General features: G+C 35.2%; 1 protein-coding gene across 1 annotated transcript in view; it reads left to right on the forward strand.

Moving 5' to 3' along the window:
* LOC111047947 overlaps window positions 1–19,162 on the forward strand; it is a 137,601-nt gene that overhangs the window by 36,855 nt on the left and 81,584 nt on the right. The window contains exons 8-10 of the mRNA XM_039425648.1: window positions 2,039–2,347; window positions 5,558–5,699; window positions 9,953–10,150. Of these exons, the coding sequence (XP_039281582.1) occupies window positions 2,039–2,347; window positions 5,558–5,699; window positions 9,953–10,150 (649 nt within the window). The remainder of the gene's footprint in view (window positions 1–2,038; window positions 2,348–5,557; window positions 5,700–9,952; window positions 10,151–19,162) is intronic.

The following is a 19,162-nucleotide window of genomic DNA, read 5'->3' on the forward strand; positions in this document are numbered from 1 at the left end:
CGGCTGCATGGTATGCATTGTGTACCAAATTGTATGCTGAAAGCGGGAAATTTACGAGATATTTGACTGAATTATTTCAAACATAAGCAGCTGATTGCCTCTAGAAAGGCTGTAATATACACTGCTTGGATTATTCGAGGCGAGGTTGTCATTTTCACTATTTTATAATCATGTAGCTTGCAGTTGCTGAATTTTTCAATCGTTCTGTACCGGGTGTCTATAAATGAATATCGGGGTTTTAACGCTTTATAAGATTATTACATTATACTTACAGTTATAAATGATATGTCAAATGAAAGAGCAACTCAACAGTTTTTGTTCGTTGGTGAGCAAGATGGTGCGCCACCTCACTGGCATAACGAAGTACGCGATTGGTTGAACGTAACTGTACCCGACCGCTGGATTGGCCGCAAGGGGCCCAATGACAGAGCTTGCTATGCGTGGCCTCCACGGTCACCCGACCTAACGCCATGCGATTTTTACCTTTGAGGTTTCATCAGGGATCGTGTGTATGTGTCTCCGTTACCAGCTGACCTCCTTGAATTACGAAAGATGATTGAAGCAGCTGTTGCAACAATTACAGAAGACGCACTACTCAACGTTTGGGAAGAACTCGGCTATAGACTTGATGTGTGCCGTGTGTCAAATGGTGCTCACATAGAACACTTGTAAGCTTGTATATAAAACTGTTTGAGTTGCTCTTTCATTTGACATATCATTAATAACTGTAAGTATAATGTAATAAATCTTATAAAGCGTTAAAACCCCGATATTCATTTATAGACACCCAGTATTTTGTTTTTGTTGATCCCAGATATTATTGACAGCCTATGGTGACACACCATTCAGCCGCTATCCTTGACTTTGAAACTCCTGAGAGGCCAAAATAAGTTGTTTCGAGTACATTTGACAGTTGGAAAAATAATTTCAATTATTTCTGAGAAACTTTCTCGCTTTCACCACCTACCTATCTTTTGAAACAAAAAAGTTTCTAGCATGTCGAAATTTCATGTTTTCTGCTCGAAATGTATCGACATTGACGAACATAAACATTAATTAAAAAAAACTATAGGTCAGATAAAAATTATCCAGACATCAATAGAAAGGAGACATTCTCCCCGTTAATTTGATATAAATTGAATGAAAAGACTAAGAAATTGTCAAAAAACCACTGATTTATTGATGTTTCGATTATTACACCATTGTCAATCTCTGATAAACTCTGATTGAGTTTATCAGAGATTGACAATGGTGTAATAACCGAAACCGGTCTTTCTAATTATCAATAAATCAGTGGTTTTTTGACAATTTCTTAGTCTTTTTCATTCAATATGAATAATTACCACAATATCAACTTCTCAACTACACAAAAAGTGATATAAAATTGTTACGCATTACGACGCCCCATGATTCTGATTCTGAGAGAAGTGATATTCAAAAGAAAAACAGATTTTCGCGGTGTTTCCAATTTTACTATAAAAGTTAAATTTCCTTTTGATTCTTCAACCCTCAAACTTTTCTAGCAATACTAGGATATCGGGGATGATATTCTACATCCAATTCTGACGTTGAATTGGAAATTCGAGAAAGTTGCAATTTTACACGATTTGGCAACCCTGTAATTTCTTGGGATGGAGGGACAAGTCTCATCTTATTTTACACAAACTATAAATTCCGAGCTCGGAAACCGGCCCTGAATTGAAAAGCAATGGGAATCATATTTTTACTGTACGGGACTCGTTCAATGATATTGATATGTGAGAATCCATCTTTATTTATTTATTTATTTATTTTTATTTATTTATTTATTATTTATTTATTTATTATTTATTTATTTATTATTTATTTATTTATTTATTTATTATTTATTTATTTATTTTATTTATTTATTGGTTGAAGCAAACAATGCAATAGTCGGAAAAGACAAAATAGGCTATTGCCCAAAACGTCTTCATTTCCCGAATTTTGTCTCAAATTGTCGAACTATTATGTCCCACTCCTTCAAAACATGGTGTTCATTTTTATTGGCATTGTTCAGGGATCTCATTACGGCAACAAATCAACCCAACCCGGTGTTACCAAAGCAGGAGTCAGCTGTTCCTGTCACATCCTCCGAGGGCGGAGGAGTGTCCTGCGAAAACGGACCACAGGAGGCGAAAAAGACCGTCAAGGATGTGAAACTGAAGGACATCCTGCCCCAAGTGTCCTTGAGTCGCACTTCGGCCTTGCGCCGGGTTCGAGTCCCGAAGTTGAGGCCGAGTGTGAGCGCTCTAACGTCCAGCTCTTTTCCCAAGGTCAAACTCGAGCCCATTGATAGTAGGTCTCACAACGTCAGTCTCACATCTAGGTAATTCCAAATAATATTCAAATTAATTTTGTTTTCAGAAAGTGTACATTTTACAAGACATTTCCCTCAATGATATTCAATTGCATGATGTTTCGTTTTGCTGTGTTGAATAAATAAAATATCCTTCTACTTCTTCTCCCACATCTCCTTCTTCTTCTTCTTCTTCTTCTTCTCCTTCTCCTCCTCCTCCTCCTCCTCGTCCTCCTCCTCCTCCTCCTCGTCCTCCTCCTCCTCCTCCTTCACCTTTGCATGATCAATCATGTTCCTTTTCCAAAACCCTTCGTAAATTCTTGTTTCTGGTCCAGTTTCAGTGTCTCATTTCTTTATTGTTGCTATTCCTTCTTAACCCTTGCATGATCAATCATGTTCCTTTTTCAAAACCCTTCGTAAATTCTTGTTTCTGGTCCTGTTTCAGTGTCTCATTTCTTTATTGTTGCTATTCCTTCTTCACCTTCGCATGATCAATTATGTTCCTTTCCCAAAACCCTTCGTAAATTCTTGTTTCTGGTCCTGTTTCAGTGTCTCATTTCTTTTTTGTTGCTATTCCTTCTTCACCTTTGCATGAACAATGATGTTCCTCTTCTAAAACCCTTTGCAAATTCACCAATGAGTCTGTAGCTCTCTACACTTACCTTAAACACTTCTTTACCATTTTAACTTCACCATTTTATCACTCATAACATTAATCTGAACCTGGATTCGCACCCAACATTGAACAGTAAATAGTTATTTGTGCAACTAGTGCGCAAAGTGACAGTTTGCTGCACCGAAAGAAACGTTTACGCCCGAGCCGTAGGCGAGGGCGGAATGGTTTCTTGAGTGCAGCAGAGGAACTTTGCGCACGTATTTCACATTAAGTTTTTCCTACAGTTACCATTGAATATGAAAAGTGGGTAATTATGGGTAAAATTGCCTGAAATGCATCAAATGTTTTTCTGTGTAATTTTATATTGATAAAAACCTTTATCTTAAAATCCTAAAGTCCTCGTTGTCCTTGGTTATAATATATAATGAATAATAATTAGCGCGTTGTGCTTCGTTGCACCTCTGCTCACTATAGCAGCCCAGTCACTGTTACCAACTTCATTTTGATTTTGCTGCACTGTTGCTCCATATAACCTACTAAGTATTTTGCGTTGCCATGTTGCAAATCTGGAGTGCAGAAAAATTTTTCCCGCACTAGAGCGGAAAAGTGATTCTTTGCGTTCTGTAATCAGTGCAGCAATGGCCACTTTTCAACGTAACTGTAGGAAAAAATATAATTCTCACGAGTTCTAATCGGACTATTCTCACTCAGCCCGGCAGAACGAGTATGAATAATCCCGTTAGAACTTATGAGAATTATATTTTCACTGTCACTGTTGTGTTGGAATCCAGTTGTATTCATTCATTTCGCAAAACCACTAGTTTTCATTAGAATTTAAGTATTCTTTCCTAGTTAATAAAATACAGCAATCTCTAAAATCGTTTATATTCAGAAATCTTTTTAGAAGTTTAGATAGTAGTCAAATTCTCTTTTTAGTTTCAGAATATGTTGAACAAGAAGCATTGATTTTATCTATAATGGTGCGTACAGATATACGCGCCGCGAACATGAGCAATTCACTTTTAATCAGCTGATGCCAAGCTTTTTATATCTGTATCTTACCGTTTCTGTAAAAATACAGATATAGTAAGCTGATTAAAAGTGAATTGCTCATGTTCGCGGCGCGTATATCTGTACGCACCTTAAGGAATGCTAGCATTTCAAGAGAATCTCAATAATATCCAATAATTAATTATTGATCACTTTTAAATACTAGAATTACAACATCGCAGTCTTATTTTATGATTGAAACCTACTAGCTTCTACTCATGTTTGCGGAGCACTTTCGGTCGCTGGGTCCTTTTTCAACACTCCACAAAGTCCAAAAGCGCTCAACAATCGTGAGTAGACGCTAATAGCTCTTAATCATAAAAATCAGACTGCTATGTCGTAATTCAAGTATTTAAAAGTGATCATTAACAAGCAGTTCGTAATGGAAAGAAAAATAGAAGAGATCCAATTATTATTTAAATTAGTTTCCTGTATAGGTGATACACCTTTGGGCTTTGTTGTTTTGAATGATGATATAATATTTTGTAAATTGTTCATATTATGTAAACTTATGGGACAATGAAATGTTTTTAATGAACAAATCAAATATTGCTTTTGAGAACTTGGTTCATTAGTAGGCCTACTTCATCAACAACAAAGATAAGCTTATCTATTTCACTTTCATGACGAACTGCTAGTAAATAATTCGTTTTTTGGACTGTTTTTGGCGACACTACGGTCAAGTTTGAACGAAAAGTAAGCTCTGCAAAGGAGATCTACAGAGTGTTTCAGTGAAACGGGAAATTTTGTAAGTTGAATAATTTCAAGAAAAACAAATCTTTAAATGAAGTTTTCCATATCATTCAATAGTAATAGGCCTACTTCATCAACAACAAAGATAAGCTTATCTATTTCACTTTCATGACGAACTGCTAGTAAATAATTCGTTTTTTGGACTGTTTTTGGCGACACTACGGTCAAGTTTGAACGAAAAGTAAGCTCTGCAAAGGAGATCTACGGAGTGTTTCAGTGAAACGGGAAATTTTGAAAGTTGAATAATTTCAAGAAAAACAAATCTTTAAATTAAGTTTTTCATATCGTTCAATAGTAAAAATAATGCCATTTTAGAATAAATAATACCGTATTTTTTTTTTTTTTTTAATATGACATCTTGCAGGTGTGTTCCTTTTCTACGCAAACATTCCTGTAGTCTCTTCATCCCATTGTCCATGGTTTGGAGTAACATTACAACTGGAATTTAAAATTGCTTCTCGAATCTTGGCTTTTAATTCTGCAAGAACGGAAGAATTGAAAGCCAAGATTCGAGAAGCGATTTCAAATTCCAGTTGTAATGTTACTCCAAATCATGGACAATGGGATGAAGAGACTACAGGAATGTTTGCGTAGAAAAGGAACACACCTGCAAGATGTCATCTTCAAAAAATAAATTTTACGGTATTATTTATTCTAAAAAGGGATTATTTTTACTATTGAATGATATGAAAAACTCTATTAAAAGATTTGTTTTTCTTGAAATTATTCAACTTTCAAAATTTCCCGTTTCTCTGAAACACCCTGCATTAACTATTCTTGAATGTATGTGTGATAATTTATTCAATCTTTTGTTTTTTCAGGGGTGGTCGAGTTATAAAGAAAAGGGTACCAGGCAGAGGATTTGATGAATCCGAAGTTACTGAAAGCATTTCTAAACCGGGTGCTCCAGAAAGTATAAAAGAAGAAAAAGACCAAGAAGCTAGTCTGTCGAAAATTCCAAAGGTAATAATAATTTATTTATTTATCAAAAAACAAACAGTACACGACCCCTAGCTTTGCCTCCATGGCTTATAGGCAAGGTATGGTTCGCGGGGTGATACTTAGGACTTTGAAAAACATCAGCTTCTGAGACTCTAGGTAGAGGAAGCTCCCTACAGAGCTTCCTTGAAGGATGCTCGCTAGAAACAGATTCTTCATGAAGAGATTGCAACGTATCACATAAAATAGAAAGAACATGTTTTGAACGAATGTCAGCTGATAGGTTGTGTATCTTTTCGGATGCAACATGTTGCTTTAGAAAAGATACAAATGAGCATCTGTTGCTTATGGAAAGATACATTTTCAATAATGCTTGATGTTTTTGAATGGGTAGTATTATAGTCTAGTGACCCACCGCCGACAGGCAAAGCTACAGGACCCGGACTGTACCACTACAGTAAACACAAACCGTAAACAGAGGTTTACGGAGATAGTGACTGTACGCACTTAATCATAGAATGGGAAATAAAAAAATCTGGTGTGGCGCACTCACACAACTTTCCTTGCTCATTGAACTGTAAGCCCCATTCTTAAAGGAGAATAGTTTAGGGGAATAACATAATGACGATTGGCAGCAACATATTTGAAACTACGTATTTATGTGTATATATAATATTGTTTTCAGAGTACTTTTTCCTTTGTGTAAATTGTGAAATTTGATGATATTTTTCAAAAGTCGTCAAAACAGCTGTTCTACAAATGAAATATCTCGACTATGTGTTCTTTTTATCAACTGCTCTACCTACCTACCTAATGCACGAGAAGGAGGTTACAAAGTCCATTTCTCAAGGATGGGGTGGACCCCCCATTAGTTTCCCAGAAAGGTTACTCATGCCAGTTAATAGAGCTGATAAATAACTATACAGGGTATGAATTTTAAAAAATCGGTCAAGTCATTTTTTAGAAAATCGTGAAAAACATTATTTTTTAGTAATTATCCGCCATTTTTCTCAAGAATATTACGGAGCTCCTGCAATTGTCCCAGAAATGAGACTCATGTCAGTCGATGGGGCTTATGAATAGCTATCAATGGTATAAATTTGAAGAAAATCGTTGGAGCCGTTTTCGAGAAAACCGTGAAAAACATGGTTTTTTAGTGATTATCAGCTCTAAGCCTGGGTTATATCCTATACTATTTAAACGAGCAATTTCTGCAAGATGTCATCTTCAAAAAATAAATTTTACGGTATTATTTATTCTAAAATGGCATTATTTTTTCTATTGAATGATATGAAAAACTTTATTTGAAGATTTGTTTTTCTTGAAATTATCATACTTTCAATATTTCCCGTTTCTCTGAAAAACTCTGTATTAACTATCCTTGAATGCATGTGTGATAATTTATTCAATCTTTCGTTTCTTCAGGGGTGGTCGAGTTATAAAGAAAAGGGTACCAGGCAGAGGATTTGATGAATCCGAAGTTACTGAAAGCATTTCTAAACCGGGTGATCCAGAAAGTATAAAAGAAGAAAAAGACCAAGAAGCTAGTCTGTCGAAAATTCCAAAGGTAATAATAATTCATTTATTTATCAAAAAACAAACAGTACACGACCCCTAGCTTTGCCTCCATGGCTTATAGGCAAGGTATGGTTCGCGGGGTGATACTTAGGACTTTGAAAAACATCAGCTTCTGAGACTCTAGGTAGAGGAAGCTCCCTACAGAGCTTCCTTGAAGGATGCTCGCTAGAAACAGATTCTTCATGAAGAGATTGCAACGTATCACATAAAATAGAAAGAACATGTTTTGAACGAATGTCAGCTGATAGGTTGTGTATCTTTTCGGATGCAACATGTTGCTTTCGATAATATACAAATCTGTTCTTATGGAAAGATAGATTTTGAAGAATGTTTGATGTTTTTGAACGGGTATTATTATAGTCTAGTGACCCATCGCCGACATGCAAAGCTACAGGACCCGGACTGTACCACTACAGTAAAAACAAACCGTAAACAGAGGTTTACGGAGATAGTGACTGTACGCACTTAATCATAGAATGGGAAATAAAAAAAAAAACAGGCTCAGCTCTAAGCCTGGGTTATATCCTATACTATTAAACGAGCAATTTCTGTTTAGATGTTATATATCTGTATGTGACCGGATCTTGAAAACGGCTCTAACGATTCTCACGAAATTTTGAACAAAGTAGGTTTATGATATGAAAGTTCGATTGAACTAGGTCTCAACCCTGGGATAACTCGCTGAAGGACATTAAATACGTCCTTGGAAAAACAGCTGGAAATTTTGTCGTCTGTCGATACCGTAATGGAAGTGAGTGAACGAAGTAAGTGATCATTCAGCTGATCTCACGAGAAGAAAAATGCAGGAAGAAAAACTTATTTTCGTTTATTTATATTTTTTTTAGAAAACATGTTTACTTCAGAAAGTCCAAAATAGAAACTAGATGCTGTTAGTGTAGAATGGTACATAGTATATTAACAAATATATGTTGTTTTGATGAGTGATAGTAGCTTAACCTAGATTTTGATTTGGACTGTAGTATAAATTTGAAAACAGACAGTGTTGGGCATAATCCTGTTGTGCCTCCTCATATAACTGAAATACTTATTTGTATATCTAGAGTGAAAAGTACTACTTTTTCTCCCTGTGGGAAAAAGTTTGAATCCCGAGGCGAAGCCGAGGGCAGCAATTTTCCTGAGGGAGAAATAGTTATTTGTATATCTAGAGTGAAAAGTGCTGTTTTTTCTCCCTTAGGGAAGAAAGGTTTGAAGCCCGAGGCGAAGCCGAGGGCAACAATTTTCCTGAGGGAGAAAAAACATTTTTCACTCGTGATATACACATTTTTCCTCCACCTACATTTTTATAAAAACTGCAAATAAAATAATTTTTAAAAACGTATGTGACCAAACAATGTGTTACAACATAATCTAAAAAGTAAACAGAAACTTGTAATCACAGAAACTTGTAAACAGAGGCTTGTAATCACAGTTCTCCTCCGACAGCACTATCTGTCGGCTAAAGTTGTAACAACAATGACAGCCACAACTACAGCTATGATGAAGTTCCCGATTCAAATTTGATTAGTTAATAAGTAATATTCGTTGGCTGGTATTTTGAATAACATGGATTAAAAGAAAAAATATAAATTTTTTCTATTATAGTGATATGAAGTTTGTAATAATAGTTTCAGCATACAAACATAAATTTTATATATCGATCAAATGTCTGGTTGAGGTATTGAATTTAGTTGGTTTAATGACTACTCTATATGCTTCCTCATCTGAACTTAGACCTTCTGACCTATTCCAAATGTACGTTTTTAAAATAGAGATGCTTCCCATGTTATTTAAATGGAGTCACTTTTACTCCCTAGGGAGTTTTTCTGTTTTTTAGTACCGAGAGCGAAAAAGTGACACTTTAGTATCATGTTTCAGGGAGTAAAGTAAGTACTTTTGATAGTAGGTGGAGGAAAAAGTATTTTTCGCTCGTGATGTACACAACATTTTTCCTCCATCTACATTTTTTATAGAAACTGCAAATAAAATCATTCTAATAACTTACGTATTGGTGACAATGAATCCTAACAACATAACCTAAATCTAAAACCTAAAAACCGGTCGTCTGATTGGCACTGCCGATTGCACTATCTATCGGCAAAAATTGTAACAATTATATCAGCTGGGCAGCTACCAAAAATGGCTGACTCCAGATTACGCGGTTCAGATTTGAATTTCAGATCAAAAATATTTGTTGGCTGGTATTTTGAATAGAATAAAATATTTTAAAAATTGTATAAATTTTTATCGTCTACTAATATTAAGAATATAATAATTATCATACAACCATATATTTCATGAGTTGATCAAATTTCTGGTTGTGGTATTGAATTCAGTTGACTCAATGACAGACACCTCTTTATGCTTTCTCATCTGAGCTTAGACTTTCTAACCTATTACAATGTAAGTTTTTAAAATGGAGATGCTTCCCATGTTATTTAAATGGAGTCACTTTTCCTCCCTGTTTTTTACTACCGAGAGCGAAAAAGTGACACTTTAGTATCATGTTTCAGGGAGTAAAGTAAGTACTTTAGACAGTAGGTGGAGGAAAAAATAATTGTACGACTGAAAAAATTGATAAATAAATATAAACTATAAATTCAATCTTTTGTTACAAATTTTCTATGCTTTTACACTCCAGAGCAAAGCTCGGTCCTCCGATATTGATTATTGATACATGATAACATTTCCAATCATTGCAGATTACATCAGCTGTTGAAAAGCCGGCCAATAAAGCAGAAGGTGACGTGAAGGAAGCGGCAGCTTCCCTTGATGCGAAACCGTCAGCTGGAGAAAGTGATAAGTACCAAGTGAAAGAGGAGAGAGTGAGAGAAGGGGGAGAAAGGGTGAGGAGAAGGAGTAAGAAGAAGAAGGGAAAGAGGGTGCGGCATGGCCGTAAGGTTAGTATTTAAGGAATTCTTTAACTAAAAATATTTCAATTTTCTATTCAATCCAATTTATTTGCCATTTTAGTACATGCAATAATTATTCAATCAACTGATAAGTCTTCAGATGGCCGATCAGATTTATCACTTATAAAGCAGTTTTCCAATATTAAGGCTCAACTCACACCTAGGCGACTCAGGTCACTACCTCCGTAAACAAAGCTGTAGTGCATTCGTGTGACGGTAGCACAGGTAGGGCTCCTACACCAATCAGAATTTGTTGATTTCAGCTGATCTGTATCAGCTAGTGTTTTTATTGGTGTAGGAGCCCTACCTGTGCTGACGTCACACGAATGAACTACGGCTTTGTTTACGGAGGTAGTGCTCAGGTCGAGAAGAGACTCGACTCTAGTCGAGAGCATGTGTATTCAAATGGTGACAGTTGCGGAGACTGCAGCCGACTTTCATTTACACAGCAACATCACCAACACAGCAACATCACCAACACAGCAAGGTCACCAACACAAAACTTGTGATTTTAGATGAAGCTTCACCTGAGAAATGTCAAAGCCAAATTTGGCACCTTCAGCTACTATACAGCGTGAATTATGCAGCTGCTAACATAAAATTTGAGTGTCACCATTTGGAAACACATGCTCTCGACTATAGTGAGGTCCACGTTAAAATGGCAGTGGATAAAGATAGAAGAATAGCGATGCCGATTCTCTGCATTACTTAATTATATTTCTACACTGTAAAAAACATAACTGGCATCGTTGTGAACCTAGAAAAGTATAGTACCACCGGCTTTGTCGAATAATAGACAAGGATAGCAAAACCAAAGTTGATCAAATACTGTCATTATAACATGGACCTCACTATAGAGTCGAGTCTCTTCTCAACCTGAGTTGCGTAAAGGGCAGGTCACACCGAGCTCGCGTCCGCGGCGGTAGCGAAGTCAAAAAACTCGCCTTCCATGTTATTAAGTTGTGCAGGTCACACCGAGCTCGCTACCGCGGAGGTAGTACCTCGGCGGTAGTTTCACTTCGCGAGCCAGGCGAACTTTTGAAACGTCTCCTAGTGGGAGTACCGCTAGCTGTAGTGAGCTCGGTCTGACGTGGCCAATCCAATAACATGGAAAGCGAACTTCAGAACTTCGCCATCGGTAGCGCTCTGGTTGCCGGCCTTCCCCCACTTCTAGAGAACCAGCCTCATCAAAACAAGAACAAAACCAAACTACCGCTGGCGGACGTTTTTTGGTGTGAACTGCTTCCAGAAAAACTACCTCCTAGGGAGCGAGCTCGCTACCGCTAGCAGACGTTGGTGTGACGACCGCTTAAATGTGAGTAGAGCCTCAAGGTGCTTCAGACTTTCGCTCTGCTCCGCAAACGAACGTCACTCGAGCAGATCGATTGATGATCGACCGGGGAGCAAGAGTGGAACGCGAGAAGAGCGTGTAACAGAGGTCGAGCTTGACAAGCTCCTAGATCGGAGCCATTGCGAAGCGAGTGCGGAGCATGCGCGGAGCGTGTTGGAGGCGCGTATATCTGTACGCACCTTTACAGTTCATCAGCACAGTATGCAACTTTATCACTGTCTGTATCTTAGATTTCTCTCTTGGTTATGTCGAGTGAGTAAACGTGTGTCAGTTCGGCTCCGTCTTCTAACAGATATTTCGTAGGGTTATACAGTTCAATTCACTTCAAATTATACATCTAGTTATTCAGTTTCTCGAGCTTAATTCAATAGTGAAATTATATTTTTGATTAACTCACACTCTTTTATTTATCTTGAAAAAACATTCCTAAATCTTCAGTTCACCTTCTCGCCTATAAAAGTGTAAATCCACCTAACGGTACACGATGGTTCGACCAAATAGAGGCACACCGAAGAATGAGGTCAATGCTCCGAAGCCAGCTATTTCTGGAGCATTGTCCGAAGAGACCCTCCTCATTATTCGACAGCAAATCGAAGAGTCTGTCCACAGTGCTGTATCAATGGCTGTGAAATCTATTTTCGAGGAACTTCAGGCATTGAAGGAGGAGAACAAACAGCTACACGATAGAATTCGTGAGCTGGAGGTGTCTTGTCACCTGAAGGTCGACGACCTCGAGCAATATGGGCGCCGACATTCTATACGTATTTTTGGGATCCCGGAGAGTGACAAAGAAGACACGGACCTGCTGGCGCTCGATGTCTTTAACAAGAAGCTGAACGTGCCCGTGACTTTGGCGGATGTCAACCGCTCGCATCGCGTTGGAAGGCGTCAACCACCTCAACAAGGGCAAGCTAAACACAAGGACCGACCCATCATAGTTCGACTCTGCAGCTACCGGACCAGGAAGATGATCTTCGACGCTAAGAGGAAGCTGAAGGGTTCCGGCGTCACCATTCGCGAGGATCTGACTGCGGAGCGCCTCAAGATCCTCAACGCTGCGGCCGACCGTCATGGGCATAGGAATGTCTGGTCATCGGACGGAGGATCAAGATCTCTATCGGCGAGGGAGGATCCAGAGGGTCCACACAGTCGAGAGGATGACCGACCTTCAGAAAATAAGGTAAATTAAATCATTTCAGGATTCGATGACTAAGGTGCCCTTCACTACAATAATAGGAAATTCGTATTAATACATTTCACAGTAGATAACCTTGGCATTTTTCATGAGCTGGCTTTCTGTTCTATAAATGAATCTTTCCACTGCTATTTATGATTATATATGAGGCAATTATTTTGCCGTGCTACCAATTTTCCTTAAACGGTTGGATTAGCATATAACACCTATCACACTAAGGAAAGTTGTCGGCTCCAATAAAATAGATTCTTGATAAACTGTGAACGGATCTATTGCCTATGAATGAGAAATCCAGTTTTCAGAGCAAATTAACTTATAATCTTCAGATGAAAATTTTTGCAAAACACAGAAATATACAAAAAACAATAACTTACAAGCCTAATGATTTCAGAGTTATTACGAACTAAAAAAAATACTTATCTAGTTTACAGTTGAAACACAGTGGCTATTGGCTTTACTAAACAAACAGCAAATTATGCACAAAAATTTATATAAAACTCAATTTAAAACATTAATAAATTTACTTAAACAGACAATAATTCAGAGCACAAAATTATACAAGCAACAGCCAGCCATTAGTTCAGAAGAAGGTCCACAGGAAAAAGACACAAGTTGCCAGTCACGAAAGACAACGCCCTCTTCAATATCGATCTTTACAGACACGTCAACACAAAATTATAACTTATAAATTTAGAATTCACATTCTACATCTGTTCTCAATAAAACTTTAATTTGAAAATGTTATTTTAAATTTTTATACATATATTCTATTCAAATAAACGATTTATTTAATAATTTGTTAACCCTACCTCGGTGACATTATGGAACAATGCAACAAACATTTACGATAATAAATTCTCCATCAAAAAGTTTATCCGTCTATTGATAACTCTGACATTTACTATAAAGTTCCATAGATCTCGAATTGAAGATTCGATTTAAATGTGGGAAGAAAAATGTAATATTACAAATACCCCCCTCTTGACATAAAAAAATTTTACTGTTTGAAAATTTAAAGAAAAAATTTACATTGACCCTAATGAAAATTGTTGAAATTTAAATTTGAGAACAGTAACAATTTTTTCTAGAAAAACAATACATGTCATCCAAAAATATTGAAAATTATTATAAAAATTCATCAATAGCGTTTGTTATATGTTCCAAACAATATCTCAAAATATAGAATATCAATATTACTTTTGATTTAGCTTTATAATTTAAAGAAAAATATCTCAACAGAAAGTTTAATATGTAAAGAATAGTTTTTTTTTTTGAAATTGCACACAAATTTAATAGATAGAAAATTTAATTTTTATTGCATAAAAAAATTTTAGTATGTTGAATGAAAAATATTATTATTATTATTATTTTTTTTTTTAAATGAATTGATGAATTGTTACATTTAATTTTCACATAAAATTTCAATAAATCAAAAATGTTCATTTCTTTCACTACTGATGCGGTTGATTTTATTGATGCACATTTTGGAAAACAGTCCGTTAAGGCACTCAGTATGATTTTCAGTTAAGTGTGACTCCAATGTGATGACGTTAAGTGTTGGGCTGATCTGGATGCACGAAGTGTTGGGCTGATACTTGTAGTCGACTGCTGCATACCAAACTCGATACAGGTGACATCTCAGTTAGCATTGCTTCATGTTTGTAGTAGACGGCTGCATTCCAAATTCAATACAGAGTCACATAAATTTTGTATCATATTGTAATTATACAATGTACATTTCAGGCTTGAAATGACAATGTAATTCGTTTTTTGGAAAAGAGATAGACGCTGCATACAGGATTAATTTAGGTGAGGATTAATTTAGGTAAGGTTTGTTTTTTGATATTTTCATCTTTCAAGGTTTAGAGTTCTGCATACAGGAATAATTTAGGAGAGGATTTTTTGAATCAATTCTTTCATGATACTGTGACTGTTCTTCTGAATTCAAAGTTGTGAATGTGAACATGGATGGCAATTACCTCCAGGTAATGCAGTAGTGTTGAAGTTTGAGATACAGAGTCAGCAATAAGCATTGGCATTGCTATTTGCGTATGCTTTGGTGTCGGCTTTGGCATCGGCATTGATATTGGCATTGGCGCAGGCATTGGCATTGGCGCAGGCATTGGCATTGGCGCAGGCATTGGCATTGGCGTAGCTATTGGCATTGGCGTAGCTATTGACATCAGCACAGGCATCGGCGTTGATTTTGGTGTTGGCATTGGCGCAGATTTTGGCATTGGCGTAGCTATTGGCATTGGCGCAGATTTTGGCATTGGCGTAGCTATTGGCATTGGCGCAGGCATCGGCATTGATTTTTGTTGTTGGCATCAGCATTGGCGCAGATTTTGGCATCAGCATTGGCGCAGATTTTGGCATCAGCATTGGCGCAGATATTGGCGTTGGCATCAGCACAGGCATCGGCGTAGATTTTGGCGTAGTTATTGGTGTAGGCCGCAACGTTGATTTTGGCGTAGATATGTCACACTAGTTCGAAAATCACCCAAATGTTCTTAACACTCTTCATGGCGTTCACTTGTTACTGATTTCGAGATTCACATGATAACTATTTCAATGTTAATGTCTGTGCTGTACCTGTTATCTTAAAATGCTTATAAACTAAGAAGAAAAACTTGATTAGGCTATCAATACAATCTAATACACATAAAAATTATTTTAAGTATCTATGAAATTGAAATTTGTTAACATCTTATTATACAGTCAGCAATACATAAATTGTAAAATATGGACATATCAATGATAAATTAAAAAAAAAAATCATTCATTTTCATCTATTCACTGTTCAAATATCAAAATTTTAATCCATTCTTCAAAATAGAAATATAATTTCATAACACCCTGTATCATTATCAAAATTGTAAAAAACAAACATCATAACAACACAACAAAAATTTAATTTCAATACATATTTCAATAATTTCAGACATTTGGTCTTCTATTCAATCATTTCATAATATATCGGCATTTCATTATTATTTAATATAACATTTCATTTATAGCATGTTCATTTCACATTTATGATTTATCATTCAGGGTTTCAAAATTATTTAGTTTTAATTTTGTTCAAAAATTGTATAAAAAGCAAATTATTTAATATTATAATCATCGTTTGTTGGATACTATAGTTTATTTCGACTCTTCAATGTTCTAAACACAAACTACATTTCATGACAAAACTTTACTATCAATCATTAAACAAGAAACCATTCAAAACATCAATAATATTTTGCTTCAAAGGCAAACAATATTCATCAGTAATCATCATTTTGCATCTATGGCAATCAACATTATTAATCATTATTTTGCATCTATGGCAATCAACATAAGTAATCAACACAAAAATTATTATCTCATTACTGCCTCTCTAAGTCATAACCTCTGTTATTCCTTCTTTAGGCAATAATGGGTTTCCATCTCAAAAAAAACAATCACATACCAGCAAAATTCTAATCAACAAACCCCACTAAAAATTCTACATACACTCCAGCATCCATTTCAAACGATAATCAATCATATCAAAATTTATAGAACAAACAGTTTTTAAATTAAAAAAAAAATATCAATTACAAAACACTTTAGAAAAATTTTAGCCTTTAACTCATTTCAATTGATAATATAACACAACGTTTTAAATTAAACCAATTATTTTTTAAAATAATTTAAAATTTAAAGACTGTATAATAAGTATAAACATTTCAAGATTATGATACAAAGATGATCAAGATGAAATACTGGGTAAATAAGTTCCCTAAAAAATACAAACAAGAGAAAAAGAAAACTGGGTAAATAAATTCCCTAAAACGACATACATTTCAAAATAAGTGATACATGATGAAAAAATATACCACAAGCAAACAATTCTTTACACTACAATGGATAGATTTTAGAAAAGTTAAGTTTTATCAACAAATTAAAGATTAGGAAAATAAGCTACTATTTCAACTTCTAATATTATTTCAGAAAAAATACAAATTTAAATGACTATGGACAAGATTGGTTAAGATATGCTTCATAGAAGAAATTTACTGAATATTACACAAAGACAGGAAAGAATCGAAAATTGAAAAGATTAAGGGCCAAGAAAATAGGCTATAGGAAAGAAAAAAGATACAATTATGGACTCTTACCATACGTAGTATTTACGGTCATTGCTATTCTGAATCCCGGCATGACACAGGATTCCTAATCATTGTGTGTTGGGGAATACCCTTTCATCATGTGATTTACTGTCATCATCTTGTAAATAAGCAACTTGAAACAACCTTTGAATACTAATACATCAATGGAAACTTTGCGTTTTGTTTTCTTCAATAGCATGATTTTATTCATGGGTTCATTAGTTTTAACAAAGCTATTTTGCTCACAAAAGTTAGTCATGTTCACTTGAGAATGCATTACATACACCTTTTCAATTCTCAGTTGAAAGTTGAACTCATCAACTTGACTCAAAGCAACATTCATTTTGTTTACATTTTTCCTAACCTCTACAGAAACCTGTCTCATGTAATCATTCATTTTGTTTACAATCTTCCTAACTTTTGATGTAGTAATCTGATCCATAGAAACATTTGATTTGTTTACTGTTTTCCTAACCTTCAATGTAGCAATAGTACTTTCTTTGATAGTTGACTTTCAATGAAGACAACTCCCTACCTACTTCTTTACTCAATTCTACACTTTCACTATGGTTGACTTTTTCAACAACAGTAACTAGGCCTACATTTTCAGAAACTTGAATGAGTTGATCTTGTAACTTAACACTACTATCATCCTGCTTCAATTTGTTTTCATCTTTCAATGTTTCATGTGCACTTTTCAATAGAAGGTTTTATACTAACCTGCTCTAGTCTAATGCTAGTACATTCTTGCTTCATATCATCAAACCTAGCATTTTGATTCTTAAACATTTGGTCTAACTTAGCATTTTGCTTATCAAATTTAGCATTTTGCTCATCAAATCTAGCATTTAACTCATCAAATCTAGCATTTTGATTTTTAAACATTTGGTCTAACTTAGCATCTTGCTTATCAAACAGTTGTGTTAAGGCAGCTATTAACTCATCATCAATTTTAATATTTTTCATATTGTATGCCATTTTGCTAGTCTGCACAGATAATATATCATTAGGACTTGATCTCTCTTGAACCGATTTCCCACTCAGCAACAAACCATTCACAACCTATCAAGATATCTATGCTACTAATAATTTTTTACAACCAGGGATTTCATGGTGTACCATTTGGGACATATTTATTTTGTAATTCTGTCCCACCACAGGGGTAACATTTGGAACAAATGTGGTGATTCAGTCCCACACCAGGGCGTACCATTTGCCGTGCTACCAATTTTCCTTAAACGGTTGGATTAGCATATAACACCTATCACACTAAGGAAAGTTGTCGGCTCCAATAAAATAGATTCTTGATAAACTGTGAACGGATCTATTGCCTATGAATGAGAAATCCAGTTTTCAGAGCAAATTAACTTATAATCTTCAGATGAAAATTTTTGCAAAACACAGAATATACAAAAAACAATAACTTACAAGCCTAATGATTTCAGAGTTATTACGAACTAAAAAAAATACTTATCTAGTTTACAGTTGAAACACAGTGGCTATTGGCTTTACTAAACAAACAGCAAATTATGCACAAAAATTTATATAAAACTCAATTTAAAACATTAATAAATTTACTTAAACAGACAATAATTCAGAGCACAAAATTATACAAGCAACAGCCAGCCATTAGTTTCAGAAGAAGGTCCAACAGGAAAAAGACACAAGTTGCCAGTCACGAAAGACAACGCCCTCTTCAATATCGATCTTTACAGACACGTCAACACAAAATTATAACTTATAAATTTAGAATTCACATTCTACATCTGTTCTCAATAAAACTTTAATTTGAAAATGTTATTTTAAATTTTTATACATATATTCTATTCAAATAAACGATTTATTTAATAATTTGTTAACCCTACCTCGGTGACATTATGGAACAATGCAACAAACATTTACGATAATAAATTCTCCATCAAAAAGTTTATCCGTCTATTGATAACTCTGACATTTACTATAAAGTTCCATAGATCTCGAATTGAAGATTCGATTTAAATGTGGGAAGAAAAATGTAATATTACAATTTCAAACTAAGGAGATCCACATTTGTTAATACTGATTAATAATTTATCTTTATATTAATTCCCAAAACTACGTTCAATGCATCAACTACTATACTCCAGAGGGTACTTAGAGAATCATTATCTCTATTCTTACTAATAATTAATACATCTCTTACCAAAATTATCTCCATAATTAATAATTTTCGAAATGCTGAATTTCAAATAAATTGGATGATTAACATACGTTATAGATGTGGATGTAATCTATAGGTAAAGATAGTAATCTCCTATATAATGATATCTCCTACTGTT

The sequence above is a fragment of the Nilaparvata lugens genome, chromosome 4 (genome assembly GCF_014356525.2).
Source record: "Nilaparvata lugens isolate BPH chromosome 4, ASM1435652v1, whole genome shotgun sequence".
NCBI classification, from domain to species: Eukaryota; Metazoa; Arthropoda; class Insecta; order Hemiptera; family Delphacidae; genus Nilaparvata; species Nilaparvata lugens.